The sequence below is a fragment of the Brienomyrus brachyistius genome, chromosome 1 (genome assembly GCF_023856365.1).
Source record: "Brienomyrus brachyistius isolate T26 chromosome 1, BBRACH_0.4, whole genome shotgun sequence".
In the NCBI taxonomy this organism is placed as follows: domain Eukaryota; kingdom Metazoa; phylum Chordata; class Actinopteri; order Osteoglossiformes; family Mormyridae; genus Brienomyrus; species Brienomyrus brachyistius.
Genome location: NC_064533.1, coordinates 31,756,289 through 31,774,110, shown reverse-complemented (window position 1 = coordinate 31,774,110; position 17,822 = coordinate 31,756,289). Strand labels below are relative to the sequence as shown.

Here is a 17,822-nt window from a genome sequence, read left to right as displayed (position 1 = left end):
ACCCAGAGGTGTGAGGCAACAGTGCTAACCACTGCACCACCATGTTGCCCCTGAATCTGTATCATTTGTTACAAAATACTTTCACATTATACCTGGAGTTAAAATGTTGTCTGTAACCACAATTTGTCGCATTTAAAGTTACTGTTACTGTTTACGGGCAGTTTGGGAACCCAGTTAAAGTGGAATCTGCGTTATTATGGTGGTGAGCAGTCAGTCCCAGACAATGCGGGCCAGTCGCCGGGCTCTACTCTTACAGCAGGGCTGTGTGGACAGTCGACCCTAACAATACGGGCCTTTTCAGCACTACGTCTCTGGGTACTGGGCCGCGGCATTACTGTCCCGGTGGACTACTGATTGTACCATGTGGTCCTCCCGTCTCGCTACCTCCTATAATAACACCTCCCCTCCCCCCAAAATGACCCTGGAACAGTGTGACGACGGGGCACCTGCTTACGGAGGAGATATCGGCACCCTTCACGAGGACGCAGCGGCATGCAGTGAGTGAATGGAAAAGCAGAATGTTGCCTCATAGAGTCACGCTGCTGAGCAGACAAGAAGGTGGGGGGGGCTGGGGGGGGGCAAAGCCGACGGGCTCAGCTCGGATCCCCGCCGCTGCTGCCGCTGAACCGTGGCATGTTTTTAATGAAGGTTTTTGGGTATGCTAATGGCTAGCATACATATAGCGTGTTCTTTGATGAATATTTCATGGGGAGATCAGACTGCATCACATGTTATAGCATGTGTGTGGTGAGAACACGCTCCATTCTTGCAGCGTGTACCATGTTCCGCCACCTACTCAGCCCAACAAGTACTGCTTTATGTGGATTTGGAGAGTTACAGCCCCAAGTATTTTAAGCCCGGAGTATTTTAGCCCCCATGCCAATCTTCCTTCCAAAAAGACATAAAAAATCGAGCCCCAGGTGTACTTGATTAGCCCCTGATATTTTTAATAGTTAGAAACGGCCCCGAATGAGACCGAGATGTGAATCGGTTTTCCCCGACGGTAACAATGGGTCATCCAAGGGTTCGCAGTGCCTGAGTGCTCCCATCCACATGCCTGCGTCCTCAGATGTCGCCTCTTTTAACTGGCTAGCGGGTCATCCCCAATGGCACAGCGACCAGGAAGCTCACCAGCGGCCCACACGTACAACAGCTGTCAATCACTAAAGGTAACCGTAGAGACTGCAGCAAATGGGCACACAGAGGAAACACGTGTTCTGGCCGAGTTTGGTCAGCTTTACATCGTGGTCAGCTTATGGCAGGTCGCCACGGTAACACTTCATCTTCCTCACTTCCTGCTCCTGCAAACAGACTGGGCTGATACATATTTCAGGGCTGGCTTCTGCTCCAGCCAAGCACGTGGTTCTTTGGTCACCCATGACATACCAAGCAGATCCCACGCCTGGTGTCTCTCCTATAACTGCTTGGCCAGACCACAATATCATCTAAATGAATGGTGATCTATGCATCCATACATCCATCTATCCATCCATGCATCCATCTATCCATCCATCTATCTTTCTCCAACACCATTGATCAGATGGCACACGCATCCGTGCACCACAGGCAAGGTAGTGACACTGGTTAGCTTGATTGCTGGTCTATGAACCTCAGGAGGTGACCTGAGCAACATGCGAAGGACATGCATGCACAGAGCGGGGCAGGGGGGGCGGGGTTACTCGGAAGGTGTAAGGTGACTATGACACCCTGATCATAAAAACATCCAAATGCATGTTATTAAACACATAAAATAAACTAAAACAGTCTCAAGCCACATACTGTGGCCAAGGCGAGCCTCGAGTAGGACGTTTATGAAATACTGTTCCATTCGGCTGCCACTCTGAACACATTAAGTCCAAAAAAAGACCAGTATGGAAGCTGACACTGGCTGCCCCCACTGGGAAGCACAAGCACGTGTGACCTACTCGTCCTGTGATTAGAGCATATTATCACAAACTGCGCTCGTGAGAGGAATGCCAATCAGCAGGTGAGCGCCATGGGGGGGGGGGAGTGTTACGCGTGGCAGGATTCTCACCATCACCAAGGGGTTTTACACTTTGCATCTCTACAGTAAACAGCCGCAGACTCGGAGAACAGCAGCCATATTCCTTGACGAGTCTTTATACGTACGTGACGGTGATGCTGATTGGCAGCAGGAACATTAAAGAGATTTTCCTTCAATCTTCAATCTAATTTTAGTCATAGACTTGACCGTCCATAAAACCCAGGCACCTGTTTGGACGCCCGGAAGGTCCTGCAGGGGAGGAGCCACCTGATACCCCTACGACAAGGTCACTCGCTCCTCTTAGGTTGGCAGAGAGCGGCGCCTTGCCGGAGGCCTGACACCGAGCCGCGGATCCGCGCCGCCCTCGCTGCTGGCATCCCACAAACCGCAGGCTTACCGTAGGCGGCACGTAGAGAGCATCCGGCCAAGGCAACGCGGCCAATCGAAACCCCCGCAAGAGAACAATAGCAATCACGTTCCTCCCGTAGCACGGCTTCCATTTGCGTTCGAATCGGTCACATGACTAGGACAATTTCAGTGGTCTGACCTCTCAGAACATCCGCAGAAACTTAATTACAAAAATATAACTTATTTGACATTGCAGGTAGGTGGGTGTGATAGTGAACTTCCTCATCTCAAAATCAATATAAAAACTCGCAGCAGTTATACATTATTCAATGAGTTAATGTTCACCACACGCAGTACCAAGGTCTTTTAAAAAGTCAGCTGCAAGCCAACCAGGATCTAGGCGGCAGGATTTAGACACTAACAAGTGCCAGTCTTGGTGGGCATGCTGATGCCGTCTCACGCGCTGAGCATCGCAACCCCTTTATTTACCTCTGATTCCTTCATGCATGAGAACACAACTCATGCCAGAGATGCACAGATTATTCCTCAATAGTCCTGAAGGTGGACGCATTTAAACGGGGCTGGATCACATCTATGTGGGATGGGTATTTTCACCATTCGGGACTTGATCTGATAAAAATGATAAATAGAGTTCATTTGAACTGCCTCAGGCAATTACATAAGGTTAACAATCCTAAAAGAATAATGACTTCTGCTGTATGTTTAATTCTCCCGAGTCTCAGTAAGTAATGACTTTCTGATGGGCAAAATCTCTGGGGAGGGAAACTCAGTGACACATCATAATGACAAGATTACATGTGTGCGCCTTGCATGTTGGCCAAGACGACTGCGTATTCGGTATTTCGTGGTGCATTTCCCCCGGGGCCGGAGAGCATGTCCGCAGTTAGCGGCCACCTTCCCCTTCACTGATCTTCTCTCCACGCCTGTGCCAACAGCCGGCCTCCGCCTGAGGAAAGAGCAGATGACAGGGAGGGAGCGTAAGACAATCCCTGTCTTTCCATTTAAGGGGCATTCGGCTGAAACTCTTTTTATGCCTTATGAAAAGTGACCAAATCCACTCATCTTACTCCCTTTTGCAGAAATGCCACTATGCATCATTTCTACTCTATAAACCACAAAGCTGGGTCTCACTGTCCTCCCATTTGTTCGTTTCTCTCTTGGCTTTCCGCCCAATGGCAGAAGCATTTTGGCTAACTGAAGCCGACGGTGCGCGGGTGAGCTGAAGAGAGGCCCAGGCAGGCGATAGCACCTTATATGACTCCGAAATACTTCTCTCAGGAGGCTGAGCTTCCCATGAACGATCTGCATGACTCCCCCCCCCCCCCACCCCGCACTGCAGATGATGACCCCCGCAGCTACATGTTAAGTGAAATGGGGCCCCTCACGGCCAGTAACTCAGTCATAAGGACCCTTAAACACTGTAGCTCAATTTTTTCCATGTGAAGGAACAGGAAGGAAAGGGGGTATTTGGGAATTAGGGACAGATGAACCAATATGGCTGCCACCTAATTTCAGCCTGTCCATCCATGTCTTACAAATTATTAATATTATTATTAACACCAATAACGACAGGAACAAGAATAACAATTAATAAGGAGGGTGGCACAGTGGGTAAATGGGACCTGGGTTTGAGTCTCTGCCATGGCTGCATGTGTGTGGAGTTTGGATGTTCTCCCCATGTCGTCGTGGGTTTTCCGCTAGGTACTCCAGTTTCCCCCCATAGTCCAAAAACATGAGGTTAATTGGAACTAACAAATTGCCTGTGAGTGTGCCCCTTGATGGGTTAGTGCCACATCCTGGGTTGTTCCCTGCCTTGTGACCACAGCTTCCATGATAGGCTCCAGACCCCCTGCGACCCTGACTATGATAAGTGATTACAGAAGATGGATGGATGGATAATAAGGATGTGTTTCCTGCAACTGGACATTACCTTCTGTGTGATGCCGGCTGCCATTGGCTACAGCATTTACCAAATGCTTTCGAGAGCATGGAATCAAAGCTGACGTTGAACAGAGATCAGCACCCTGTTAGCCACACTGGGACACATGTGACCTCCGGTGACGGAAAATGTATCAGTCGGAGTTATCAAGTTGGCTTGACAGTTAGGCTGCGGGTGAGTTTTTGTTTTCACCTCACCCCCACACCTCTGATTTCCTCCATTTCAGGGTGTGTTCTGGAAGGGCTCAGGAGCAGGGAGCCCGGCTGTCCATAGCTGTTAGGGACCTTAGTATAAAAATCTCAAGCGTGACAGAAAAAGTTGGGAAAGTGAGCCCAAAGCTGTGGCTCTGTCATTAATCAGCGCTGTAAAGGCCTGGAATACATAGGGTAAGAGTGGAAGTCATAAAAAATATCAATCTGTCGGCCCATTCATCCATCCATCCATCCATCTTCCTACTGCTTATCCAGGTCTGGGTCATGAGGTGGCCTGGTTGGGGTGCCAGCCCATCACAGGGTCCAGACTCACACACTACGGGCAGTTAGGAATCCTAATTAACCTAACTGCATGTCTCTGGATTGCAGTAGGAAAAAGGAGAACCTGGATGAAACCAGCTCCACACCGACTGCCCTGGAGGTGTGAGGCAGCAGCGCTACCCACCATTTCACCCCAGATCAGGAGATGTCGTATTATTGACTCATCGGAGGTAACAGGGAGCAGTGACATTTGTAAGGTGAGCGCTGTCAAAAAGCTCATCATCACAGCTACGTGACCCAACACATGTAGCTCACACCATTACGGAACGTGTGCTGTCAGCCAGCCGGGCCTGGTACGGCTCGCTATCGCGTTACTTCCTGTGACTAGCAGGAAGCCTCAGGCTGGCCGAGAGTGGCACGTCGAACCAGGGCGTGGGTGCTTTAGAGGTCTGCAGAGAAGTTTCGGGGAGTCTGCAATGCGAAATATATTCAAGGAGGACATCTCCATTCAAAACAAAACAATATTCAAGGGAGACCACCCCCTGACTGAAGAAACATCGAATCCTCCCTCAGATTCGGAATTTTTAGTTACCCACGTGATTGCCCATTTGCTGGCAGGACGTCTATAGCCCAAGTCTGTTTTCATTGGTGGGTGTCCCGTGATGGGCCTTGCAGGAGACAATCGAGTTTGCCCCTCGACCCAGTGCAAAGTAATTAAGAATAAGTCGACGTTAGAAACTGAAGTAGTGCATAGTAATTGGGTACTGCGGACCTTACCGCGTGGGGGGGGGGGCATCCAGGGGTACAGCTCTAATAATGTCTATGAGTCCATCCCACACCTCTTAAGGCCAACAAAATGCTCTCTACAAAATAAAAGGATGTCAGCTCCCCCATTCCACAGCATGCTTCTGTATAACATGACATTATACCGGTTCTTTCCATTGACGATCAATAGCAGTCAATTTTTTTCACATTTCAAACACAAAGAACATAAAAACATGAATAATGTGGAATATGCGATATAAAACATGTACATCCTGGTAGCAGAATATCTTTGTTCTTACCCATATCCCATTATGACCTACGGCATTTTAGTCTGCTAACACAATTATAATATTTTTTAGGAAAATACTGTGCTGACATGTTATATGGAAAACAGAATGATCTCACTGCGCATTAAACAAGTCGTTACTGATAAGTACAAACCTCAGTCGGACCTGCAGACATCTACGTGTTCTACAATCATTTACCTTGCAAATTTTTTTAGATATAGATAAGATCCATTCGTGCAAATTAACCTAGCTGGAACTTGTAAAGTTTTATTATATTATTGTGATGATGTGGAGAATGGTGAAAAATGTAGGTTATCTGGTTGTTCCGGGACGTCGCTCATTCCTCACAGACGTTTTCTCTGCGTAACGAGACAGGTGCCACAGCAGTACAGTTCACATGCTAAGACATCACGATCGGTTCCCGTACGGCTCTGTCTCATTTCCTTTCCCCATTTGGCCAGCAGTTCCCGCTGGCCGTCCCGTTCGGTGTTACCCTAGTGTGATTCCCTACTCCCTGGGCTGCTGTGTAGTTCAGCAGGTTGAGTGTGTGGCTCAGGAGCTGCTAACCCTTCTGTCATGAGTTTGTGGCTGACCTGGGCCCTGCCTCACCTTTGTGTTATGTTTTGGTTTTATTTTTCCCCTGATCTCTGTATGGTTACGTTATAGCTTGTTGTTGGTTCCCCCACCCGTGCCTTGTCTATGTTCTGTTTTACTTGTGTTCCTTGATCTCTCCTAGTGTTGATAGTCCTGTGTTTGTACCTGTTTCCTAGTCTCTACTGCCTGTTAACTATAATTTACCCCACCTGTTCCTTGTTGCCCCGAATATTTAGTGATGGGTTGATCACCTGTCCTATGCCTTGACTTGATAGCAGTGTATTTAAGTGCCGGCTCTTGTTCTGTTCCTTAGTGGTTCATGATGGCTGTTTCCTTCTGTTGCTGTGTGTTTATTAGTTGTAGTTGCCCTGTGTTACTCCCTGCCCTAGTTTAGTTCTGACCCCTCATGGTCCGTCTGTGTCATGTGTAATAAAATCCTAGTGATGTTGAAGCTGCTATGTGGATCATCTCTCCTTCGCCATGCCCTGCCATAACACTAAAATATTTTGTCACCTGCAATACAGGTTGGTTTAGTTATGAAACTGCATGCTAAGCTAAATAACAAACGGTAGCTGTAAATCTGCCTTATTGGCAGATGGTTACCATATATTAGAAAGACATTGAAATCCTTTGTAATATGGTGGTTGTACATAAATACTGTAACCATGTTTGTGTGTGTTAAATAAGTGCCTAGAAAGTGTTACGCAACCTGTAAAGCACAAATATGCTTACAGGTAGCGAGATTACATACTTTCACTCTTAATGACAGTTAAGTTACAGTCAAACACTTTGTGTGACCCAGTCGCTATTCAGGCAAATAGGCTTTTCCCACTACACATAATAGTTTTTTTCTTTCTTTTGCTTATCTGGGTATTGTGTAGAACAATGTTTTGATTTTAATGTCATTCTATACTTATAGTGAATGAAGACAACATCGAGTAACGTCAAAGTTAAAAGTACCTATACTAAGTTATAGGTGTATATACTTATAAGAAGTGTTTAGGTATAGTTAAGAAGAAGCGTTGCTCCTAACGAAACTAGTGTCCAACCAACCCTTGAGTCTCTGTATTGTTTTGAATTACAGGGTCGATTACAACGCATTCAGCAGGGACAAGACCAATGAATACCGGCAAGGAAAATTTGTTTTCTGAATGAAGTAGTACGTCCCCAAGCGGCAGAAACGTCCTCTTTTTTTTCTTCAATTTTTTCCCTAAGCCATTCCATGGGAAAAGAAATTTTCCTGAAGTCCTTGGAGAAATCGTGCTATTTTAAGGGTTTACGTCATACATTTACGATTCGGCCCTTAATTCTCTCCACTGCATTCCCCTAAAACGGTCAGGCTTTTAATATGCCATTCTTATTAAGGCATATACCGACATTCTGAACACAGTCAAAATGTCAGTTAATTTCTATAGAATTTAAAATTCTAACTCTCAATTTAGCGATTAATGATTAGGGGTCTCTACTTAAAAAAAGAATCGCAAGTGTTGAACTGGTATTAGGAACTGCAATGTGGTCTTATCTTGATATATATGTCGCGACAACCATATAGGAGTGTTCGCCTTCAGGGTCTGATCGCGGTGCATTTGGTAATAACACAATTCAAATAACTTATTTCACTTGCGTTGTAGGATTCTGCAAGAAAATACACCACAATGATAATCACATGGAGGACCGAAACGAAAGCGAAGAGTGTCCTGCATGGTAAGTATTGTTTCATTTTCAACGGTCCTAATTTCGAAAAAAAAACTGATATAAATGGTGACACACCTTAAAGTTATGTAGTTTTGCAAAAACGTTTCTAAGTGCAAACGTTGAACAGATTACCAATGTTTACACGTTTTGCATGTTTCTTATATAACAGCTTAGTCCGTTTTTAAACAACGAAGCTGTTGTTTAAAAATCCGTTAGTAACAACAGATTACTGCATGTAAACAAATGATATTAACCTTGAACTGTCGATGTTTAATTTAGGGCAAAGACGCGAGGGAAATGATTAAGTTCTGTGTTTTAGAGATCGAACGACTCATTCTAAAATAGCAGCGACGATATTATACCCTTCTAGTTCATGCGTTTAAATGCCATTACTGTCACATTAGGGAATGTGCGTGTGTGTTTTCTGTTCAGCGAGAGAGCGTCCACACGTCAGCCCACTTGGGGAGGGCACTGCTGCTTAAAATGCTGTGAATGTGACAGCCAATAGTCCAGACTGCCAGCGTGAAGAAGGTGATGGGATAATCCAAGCAAACCTGCAGAGAAAATGAGAGCACAGATATTGTGCCCGCAGAAAGAAGACGGACACCGGTAAAAGGCGCAAACGGAGCCGGGCGCTCTCATCTACAAGTGACTGACCGATTCTCCGAGACATCCAGGGCGCACACCGACAGGGGAGAAACCGAGGACGGACCGTGGTTCCAGTGCCATTACCCTCCAGGGGGGAAAGATGACAGTGGTGCCCTCAGATAATCTGGATGAGACTGTGGCACTTGCAGCCCTGTCCCAAGATGTCTATGATCCCCAACAGGCGGACCAAGAATGCTGCGAGAGGGTGGTCATCAACATCTCCGGGCTACGCTTCGAGACACAACTTAAAACCCTTGCCCAGTTCCCCAACACCTTGCTGGGGGACCCGAGAAAAAGAATGCGTTTTTTTGATCCGCTAAGAAATGAATACTTCTTTGACAGAAATCGACCCAGCTTTGATGCCATCCTCTATTATTACCAATCTGGAGGACGGCTTAGGAGACCCGTGAACGTACCCGTGGACATATTTATGGAGGAAATTAAATTCTACGAATTGGGAGAGGAAGTCATCGAAAATTTCAAGGAAGACGAAGGGTTCATCAAAGAAGAAGAACGTCCTTTGCCAGAAAACGAATTTCAGCGTCAGGTCTGGCTCTTGTTTGAATATCCCGAGAGTTCAGGACCAGCCAGGGGAATTGCAATAATTTCTGTTCTTGTGATCTTGATTTCAATTGTGATTTTCTGCTTGGAAACCCTGCCGGAGTTCAGGGAGGAAAACAGATATCCCGAGGATTTCCTTCATGTGAACGGGACTACTCACATGAAGAAGCCAAATCCGTTCACAGACCCTTTCTTCATAGTTGAAACACTGTGCATCATCTGGTTTTCTTTCGAGCTGTTGGTGAGGTTCTTTGCCTGCCCCAGCAAGCCCGCCTTCTTCAAAAACATTATGAATACCATCGATATCGTTGCAATTATGCCCTATTTCATCACGCTGGGTTTGGAGCTCGCAGAACATCAAGGGAACGGGCAACAAGCGATGTCTTTGGCAATACTGAGGGTGATTCGTCTGGTGCGTGTCTTTAGGATCTTCAAGCTCTCCAGGCACTCGAAGGGTCTGCAGATCCTTGGAAAGACCCTCCAGGCTAGCATGAGAGAACTGGGTCTCTTGATATTCTTCCTTTTCATCGGGGTCATCTTGTTTTCAAGCGCGGTGTACTTTGCTGAGACCGATGACCCAGAGTCGGGATTCAGCAGTATCCCCGATGCTTTCTGGTGGGCTGTGGTGTCCATGACTACTGTGGGCTACGGGGACATGTGCCCAGTCACAATCGGCGGCAAAATAGTGGGTTCGTTGTGTGCTATTGCCGGTGTACTTACCATCGCTCTGCCCGTCCCTGTGATCGTCTCAAATTTCAACTATTTCTACCACAGAGAAACGGAGCACGAGGAGCAATTTGAGTACACGCATGTAACATGTGGACAGCAGCAGCCCTCGTTTGGAGAATTCAAGAAGAGTGACAGCAAGCCTTCCCTTGCGAAATCCGACTACCTGGATTCAGACGATTACGATGCATTCAAATTTACAAACTGTAGCCCAAACAAAGTGTACACGGGCAAGCTGACTGATGTATGACTGTTCACCACAGCAGAAATGAAGTAGAGAAACATGCGTTTCTGTGAGTACATCCTAATTCAGCACTTTGCTTAAATATAGTCTCTTGCTCCCGCATTCTTACTGTGATCGAATGATTTCCTTAACAGAAACAGTTGTTTTGTCACCTCGATAAATGGAGCGGCACTGTTAGTTGTTGTCTTACATGCTCGTCATATTGAATGGGTAAAGTTACCTGAAAATGTGCACAATGTACGCAAATCATCTCAAACGTCATACTTCTCGATGTAGGACTTTAATACTTTCATTTTTAGAAATTCGTAAGGTGTCCATTAGAATCTACCTGTTAGTAAGACTGCATGTTATTTGCGTGATTGGTACAGAGGAGGAGGATAACTCCAGTTCAGAGAGACTGTCTCTCGTGTATGCGGTCTGTGCAGTTTAATGTGGACAAGGTCACTCGAAGACACGACCTCTGTTGTTTTCCTCACGACTCCCTCGGTCACGTATTTTCTATGACTGTCATCGTACAGGCATTATCCCCCAGGCGACAGGTTTAAGGAATTATCCCAGTTGGAGGCATTCTTGCAGCGATGCCATTATCTTTTACATCGCGGTGGATGGCGTGTTCTTCGAGGACAGATTGCAATCAAACAGCAGCTGTTGCCTGAACATCACGTCCAGCCGAACACCGTCCCCTAGCCTCCAAAGCAGATTGCTCTCGAAACAAAACTTTTTTTTTCCGCCAAATGTTGATTCCTAGCACTTTTGATAGCATTTGATAGCATTGCTGTGGTGAAATGCAATGCATTAGATTTGCATATAAATTATTTACATTGTTTACATTCCTTAGGGGGGGGGGGTTAAATTCCTTTAACTTTCCTTGAAACTATCTTACTACTTTGGTGCATCAAATGGAACTAATATTATAAAAGGAATTACATAATATGGAAATAATAACAATAATTTTGAAATGCATGCAATTTCTGTATTTGTTTAATATACACATTGATTAGATACATAACTTGATAAACAGCGCGCCGTTTCTGTTATTGTAGAGCTTATGATGAATGTACGAGATGGCAAAGCTCACAGCGCCACCCTGTGGATCAACAAAATCCTGCGCTAGAAGCCTTTAAAGGCAGTCATGTTTCTATAGCAACCTTCCAGATTGTTCGTCCTTTGGTCGTCGACTAAGATAGCTCGTTCATAACTAGCTATCGTTTGAATAATTACTGGACAGATGCAGTTACTTCGAAAACACAATGTCATTAGCCAGTGTGAAAAAATAAATAACGATGAGCTTGTTTAAAAAAAGCCAACCATTATTTTGCTATTAGTGATCTTATGGAGCACAAAATTATAAACAAAGAAAAAAATAGACAAATAAGCAAATAAATAAACAGTGTAGGCCTATACCTCTAAACCTTCTGGGTAACAAATAAAACGATGGCTGTGATCCAAACTCCAGAACTCGAACAGAATATAACGCGCGTGCAAGATTATAGGATCAAGTGATAAAACAGCATTTACGGAAGTCATATCATATCAAAGGATCCAGCATAACTAAAGTTCAACGGAAATAATATAAATTAGAACAATTCTGTTCCTATATATTAACTTGCATTAACTCAATCTCACTGACTCGATCAAATGCTAATCAAACAGTTGCAATGAAAAGAAACGTAAGAGACGCCTGCAGTCACGTGCGTGTTAATTGGGTGATGCGGGAATTTCACTCCGAGAAATTATTTTCCATATGAATTTATTTAAAATGTTTAAACTGACTGCCTCCATATGTGTTCATTTTAACTATAAATTAATTAAAGATTTAAATCTTTTGAAATTAGCTTACCACATTTGTGAAAATTGAAATTCCCCAATCGTTCGAACTATAAAATGGAATTTGGTACCCGAATCTTAAAATTTAAAACGTATAAATTGCGATTGCTAAGATGCGTGAGGGTTCCCGCTGTCTGCAGTAGCCAGTTAAAGATCGTGTTAAGTACGTCGCCATTACACTGGCACGTAAATCATGTCTAGCTTTCAAGGTAAAACTACGGAAGAGGATTAGTGCAATTCAGAATTATGAGAAAAAAGTTTGAATTCTGAGATTAAAGTCAGAATTCTAAGAAAAACTCAGAATTCAAATAATGTTTCCATGGTTGCCCTAATCCTCTTCCGTAGAAAACTCACACAAACTGTTCAAGGAAAAAATATTAAGACAAATAAAACACCCTTATATTATACACTGACCCTGGTGGCGTAATGAGTAGTTTCCAAGTCATTGGGGTTTTATCATGCGTCTTATTGTAAAGAAATTTTGTTTTGTTTGTTTTATGATTCTTCTTTAAAAACATTCGTGCAGCCCAAAGTATTATAGGCCTGTTAAGTAGGCTTATTATATAAACGAGTGGGTTAAAATTATATGCGGAAATTAATGCGCATTTAATATTGTTTCATTGGAAGAAATAAACCATGCGTGGCAATTTTATAGACAGTAATTTGTGCGGGTTAAATATGTTCCTATGGTAGCTAGATGGCAGTGTTTACTCGTAAAAAGGAGAGAATAAGACGAATAGAATTACGCTAAATCTTTCTGACACCTTTTCAAGCGCGTCAGTTCTAATTCCTTATTTCGAAGGTAAGGGAATACGTACGTAATTAACCATCAGAACACCCATAATTTGCCTTTATTAACGACTAGACATTTTTAATGAGATTTCATGCCATTTGATTAATATTTTCACCTTAATTTATAATAATTCATCTTCCAGCCGCTTTTTCTGAGTAGGTTTTCATTTGGGGGCACATACATGCACAGGCACACACACACACACACACACTATGGGCAGTTTACAGGCTGCTTGGTTTTGGACTGGCCTGCATACCCAGGAGGTTTGAGGCGAGGCCTGAATTTCATGCTATAATGTCATTCCTTAAGCCACACATCATGTTAAACAAGAATACAGTAGCTGGGTGAAAATGTCACCTGGGAAACGTTTGAATACCAATGTAATAGGACAGTGTGCTCAAAAGAAGCTTAGTGAATATCGTAAGAGAATGAACTTCACCTAAGGAGCTAAGAAATGAAAGAGCTAAACTGGTGCATTTTCCAGATTCAGATCCTTTACTGTCATTGTACTGAGTACAATGAAATTTTAGCAGCAGTTCTGTCAGTGCCTTCACACAAACAAAGTAATATGAACAATTCTGGATATAAGTCATTACACAAGACATAAATCACACCATAAACCCAGTGTGCACTGTAAATAAATGACTAAGATGCAATAAATGCAATTACTAGTGCAGTAAATACAGATAAAGTGCAGCTGGATGTAAACATTGCAGCATAGCTTACAGTAAGGATAGTGACAAAAAACTGAACATGTTAATAGGATATAACATGTTAGCAAGTCCTTTCAAATCCAAAACGCTATTTTGCAGCGTATTGGATGGATGTTATTATTGCCTTAGTGAGATCTAAATGACTTGTGTCTATGCTTCTGCACAGCTTGCATCTTCAGATCCGCTGCCTGATGTAAGGTACACTGACCAAATGATGCTGACTAACACTCCGCCTCATCTGTAGCAGCAGCTGCATCTCAGAGAAACACTCCATACAGCTGGCACCGACTTAACCTAACGGGAGCAAAACCGAATGAACTGAAAGTAATAATTCTGTAATCTCTGTAAGATAACGTGCATTCTTGAGGTTACATTATTAACACTTATCATACATATCAAATAAGCAGACGTCTGGTCACATGTTTGGGCCACATGTACAGTTTTGCAGTATGGCAGAGTGTGACAGTTCATGTAGGCTGCAGATCCCAGTCTTGTCAGGGTCAGCACCTTTAGCCCAGTCTTTCCTGTCTTCCCCTGTTGTCAGTCTGTAGTGTCTCCACCGCTCCCCATCAGCCGCATAGCTTAACAAGCTGAGCATGCAACTACCTGTTGACCCCTCTGTTGTGTGTTCAAGTCCCACTTCATCTGATTTTTTTAGATTTTGTTCCCTTGTGTTTCAGTTGTATCAGTTTTCTAGTCCCTGTGTTTTGCTTTTTCTGCCCTTGATTGTGTTTTTCCTCGTCTGTCATTCCCAGTGTTAGATTCTGTCTCCTAGTTTAAGTTTCATGTTTTAGTTTATTAGTTTCACCTGTGGCCTGTTTTCCTTAGTCTCACCTGCCCTGTGTTAGTCTGGTTACCCTTCAGTATTTGAGTCCCTGCCTCAGTTCAGTCATTCAGTGGTTCGTTGTATGTATGATGTATGTTCCCCCCTGTTGCCATGACCCATTTGTAATTAGTCTTTGTTTATCCTCTTTTGCTTTTCACCCCTCTTGGTCCTTTTTGTTTTTTGTAGTGTTCCTAGTGTTGTTTTCTGTTTTTGTTAATAAGCCCTGTTTTGTCCTGTGAGCCACAAGTGGGTCGTCCACCTCCTTCCCAGCATGCACCATGCCACACTGTCGCCCCGAATCTGCCCTGATCAATGACAGTTATATATTTTGTTGTGGTTTTATATATATATACACGCACACAGATTCACACACATATATATAAACACACACTATATATATATATATATTGTGTCACACACAGACACAATATAAATGAAACTTGGAAGATGTGTGTCATGGGGCCAGGTGACAATGTGTGACAAATGTACCTCCTTTTAAAGTTTAGCTTGGGATGCTAAAGAGCTTTTTGAATCCTGCTTAACCTCAGGATTGATGTCCAGCCATCATGTGAGGCCACTTGGTTCCTGATCATGCTTTGAGTATTGGACCATGTGACTGACAGCACCATAAAGCCCATGGGACTTGTGTTATTAAGGAGACTGAAAGGCCGTAGGTTGATCGTGACAGTGACACAGAGAATGACATTATATAAATAGAGACCATAAGAGAGAGACCACAGAGACCAGTCGTGCCATACAAACTCAGTCGAAATAGCACCACAACGTGCTTTGTGCAGTGCTGAGAAGAATGTTTATTATTTAATATAATCCTATCAGAACATCCTTTATGAAGTGTTCAATCAGATACTGATCCACCAGAAGGCTGCTGAGGAAAAGCATGTGCCGGCAAATTCTCTAGGCTCCCTGAAACTTAATTTGCTCATGTCGGAGATGTTAGTAGGTCTGTCTTGCGCCGATGGCTGTATCTTCCATGGCGTAGCTGCGCGGCACTCACTGGACACCTGGAAGGCAGCAGAGCGTAGGTGGCGTAAACAACCAGAAGGGACCCTTCAGCCTGGTTCTGTTGTCAAGCAGGCTTGGGGGATGGGAGGGGGAGGTTTACAACAAGGGGATATGAAAGCAAATCTGAGGTGCGAAACTGACAAACCGGACGCAGGCAGATTTGTGCGGATGAACGTGCCTCAAGAAACGTTTATACTGCCACTACCCAAGCAAAAGGACGAATGAGCAGATCTTGTAGTGTTTCGAAAAGTCTGGCCCCTTCTGTTATCCTGTGCGTGGCCCAGCACACATCAGTGTGACTTTTCAGATGATTGTGGGCAAATGATCCTAGCAGCAGAGGGCCAGGGCTAACATAAGATCAGAAGCCCACCATCTCAAAGCAGGTGTGAGCTGAGGGATTTAGAAGTGTAAGGAACCCAGAAACTGGAATAGCTACTGCACCACTGGTGTAAGGTGTAAGCCCATGTTTTAGCCGCTGACTAAGCCAGTCTGTCTGACCACGGGAGCTGGGGCCTTTTAAACTGTGGCCCCTTCCGATGGGAAGCGGCAGTCACACTTCTGGCATGAATGGATTGCACTTGAGAAACGAAAGCTGCTTTTCCAGACTGTATCCGGACCCAGTCCCTTGTTTTCTTTTGATTTGCAGGAGACGGAAGGCCAGCCTATGTTCCATATCTCCCCTACGAAATCCACAGATTATGAAGAGAAACATGCTCTCGACGACGCCCCCAACCCCCCCTCCCCCCCCAGAAAAAGACTTGCCATCTGGCAAAAGACCTTGATTCACTTTATTTTTCCTCTTTGCGGAGAAGCTAGCAGACAGTCTGCTAGCATTAGCCAGCGTTAATGTCACAAGAGGCCCAGGCTGTGAGATGCTCTCATGTCTGGCTTGGATTATTGACCGTGTGTCGATCCCGACGATAAGGCCAGGTGGGCCGGGGATGATGGCCGCAACCAGGACGTGCAGCGAGGAGCGAGCAGGGACATGCCGAGAAAGTTACTTGGATCAGCGAGCACGTGCATTACTTGCTGAACATGAAAACCCTTAGAAAACCGTCTGGGAGAAGAAGAGGAGCGATGGGAGACAGCGGGGGGCTGTCAGAATACGCTGTACATTGCAGATTATGTGCTGTACCAAAACATACTGCATGCTTGAGAAGTAGGGCATGTAAACAGGTGAAAACTAAAGTTCTTGTTCTGTGACAGTAACTCAAAACTGCACCAATAGCAAAAGTCTATCTTGTGGGAACAAGTCATTGATAGATATGTATACATATGACAAACATATATATAGATAGATTCATTATGACGCTTGAGATGTGAGGTTAACATTGTCGAATCTATTTTTTTAATTATCATGTGTTTTCTACGATGGTATTTGATTTGACAGCTGACTTGTTTTAAAGTTTCAAACATTTTCTTTGCGACGTGATTATGTTTTTAATTTGTCTGGATGAAGTGGCAGGTTGTCAGGGGGTGGGGGGGGGGGGGGATCGCAGTGTGACTTAAGGGAACCCTTTCCTGCACGTGAATGTTGCTGCGGGAAACTGCAGAAGCACGGACACGCCGTGGGCGTTTGGCACCGCAAGCAGTTGATTTTGCAATATTTTATAGCTGTTATTACTATGATCTGAATGCTGTATCACTGTTATCGAAGACATCTACCTCAGCGTGCATGTTCCATTTTCAAAGGAAGCTTTAACCTGATGCGTGTTGGCCGAAGCAGACAGTCGTACCCACTATACTAAATCTGCAGTTATATGGGCGATTTATCATTTATCATATATGATACCCACATGAACATATTAGAAGTCAGGCAGAGGTACTGATAATAAGCCATGCATGAAATGAAGTGTTCTGCAGCACTTCTGTGGGGTACGACCCTTTAAACAGACAGCTGGTAGGCAGGTACGGCTCCGATATGCAAACACGCGTCTGGCAGTCAGCAGGCGTTGGTGGAGGCTAAATATGAAAAACGCCTCCACATCCTGATTGCGCGCTAACCCCCCCCACCCGCCCCCGAAACTCACTAAGCCCCATGGGGAGCAGTAACCGTGGCAGCACGCTAAGCTGGGACGAAACCATAGAACCTGTATAATAAATGAAGCAAATGTCTGATTTATGCATGTATTTGTTTACTTGTTTAATTCTTGTTTTTAAGGTAGGGCCTCCCTTTGAAATACTTAGTAGCAATACTAGCAGTAGCATTCTGCTCTCCCATGATCAGCGTGTGATGGGACCTCCCTTCTGCTCCTGGGTCTCCTTCTCCTGCCACGATGCTTTGCGCTGAACACTCATCAATTACCTGCTTTCAACAAGCAGATAGGCTCCCGT

The 17,822-nt window shown here is 44.6% G+C and overlaps 1 protein-coding gene across 3 annotated transcripts; it reads left to right on the top strand.

The window, feature by feature from the left end:
* Positions 1-7,526: 7,526 nt before the first annotated feature.
* On the top strand, positions 7,527-17,492 carry LOC125749518 (shaker-related potassium channel tsha2-like). 3 transcript variants are annotated; one of them, XM_049026863.1, is made up of 4 exons: positions 7,527-7,591; positions 8,064-8,136; positions 8,560-10,355; positions 16,135-17,492. In XM_049026863.1, exon 3 carries the CDS (start codon positions 8,876-8,878, stop codon positions 10,310-10,312), a length of 1,437 nt encoding a protein of 478 aa, XP_048882820.1. In that variant the 5' UTR covers positions 7,527-7,591; positions 8,064-8,136; positions 8,560-8,875; the 3' UTR covers positions 10,313-10,355; positions 16,135-17,492. The 3 variants fall into 3 exon arrangements, with proteins under 3 accessions (XP_048882820.1, XP_048882812.1, XP_048882828.1); XM_049026855.1 differs by lacking the exon at positions 7,527-7,591 and adding an exon at positions 7,633-7,766; XM_049026871.1 differs by lacking the exons at positions 7,527-7,591; positions 16,135-17,492 and adding exons at positions 7,633-7,766; positions 10,825-11,080.
* The last annotated feature ends 330 nt before the right edge of the window (positions 17,493-17,822 follow it).

Coding starts and splice junctions, on each gene's coding strand:
- LOC125749518 (XM_049026863.1), top strand. CDS start 8,876: ATGACAGTGGTGCCCTCAGATAATCTGGATGAGACTGTGGCACTTGCA.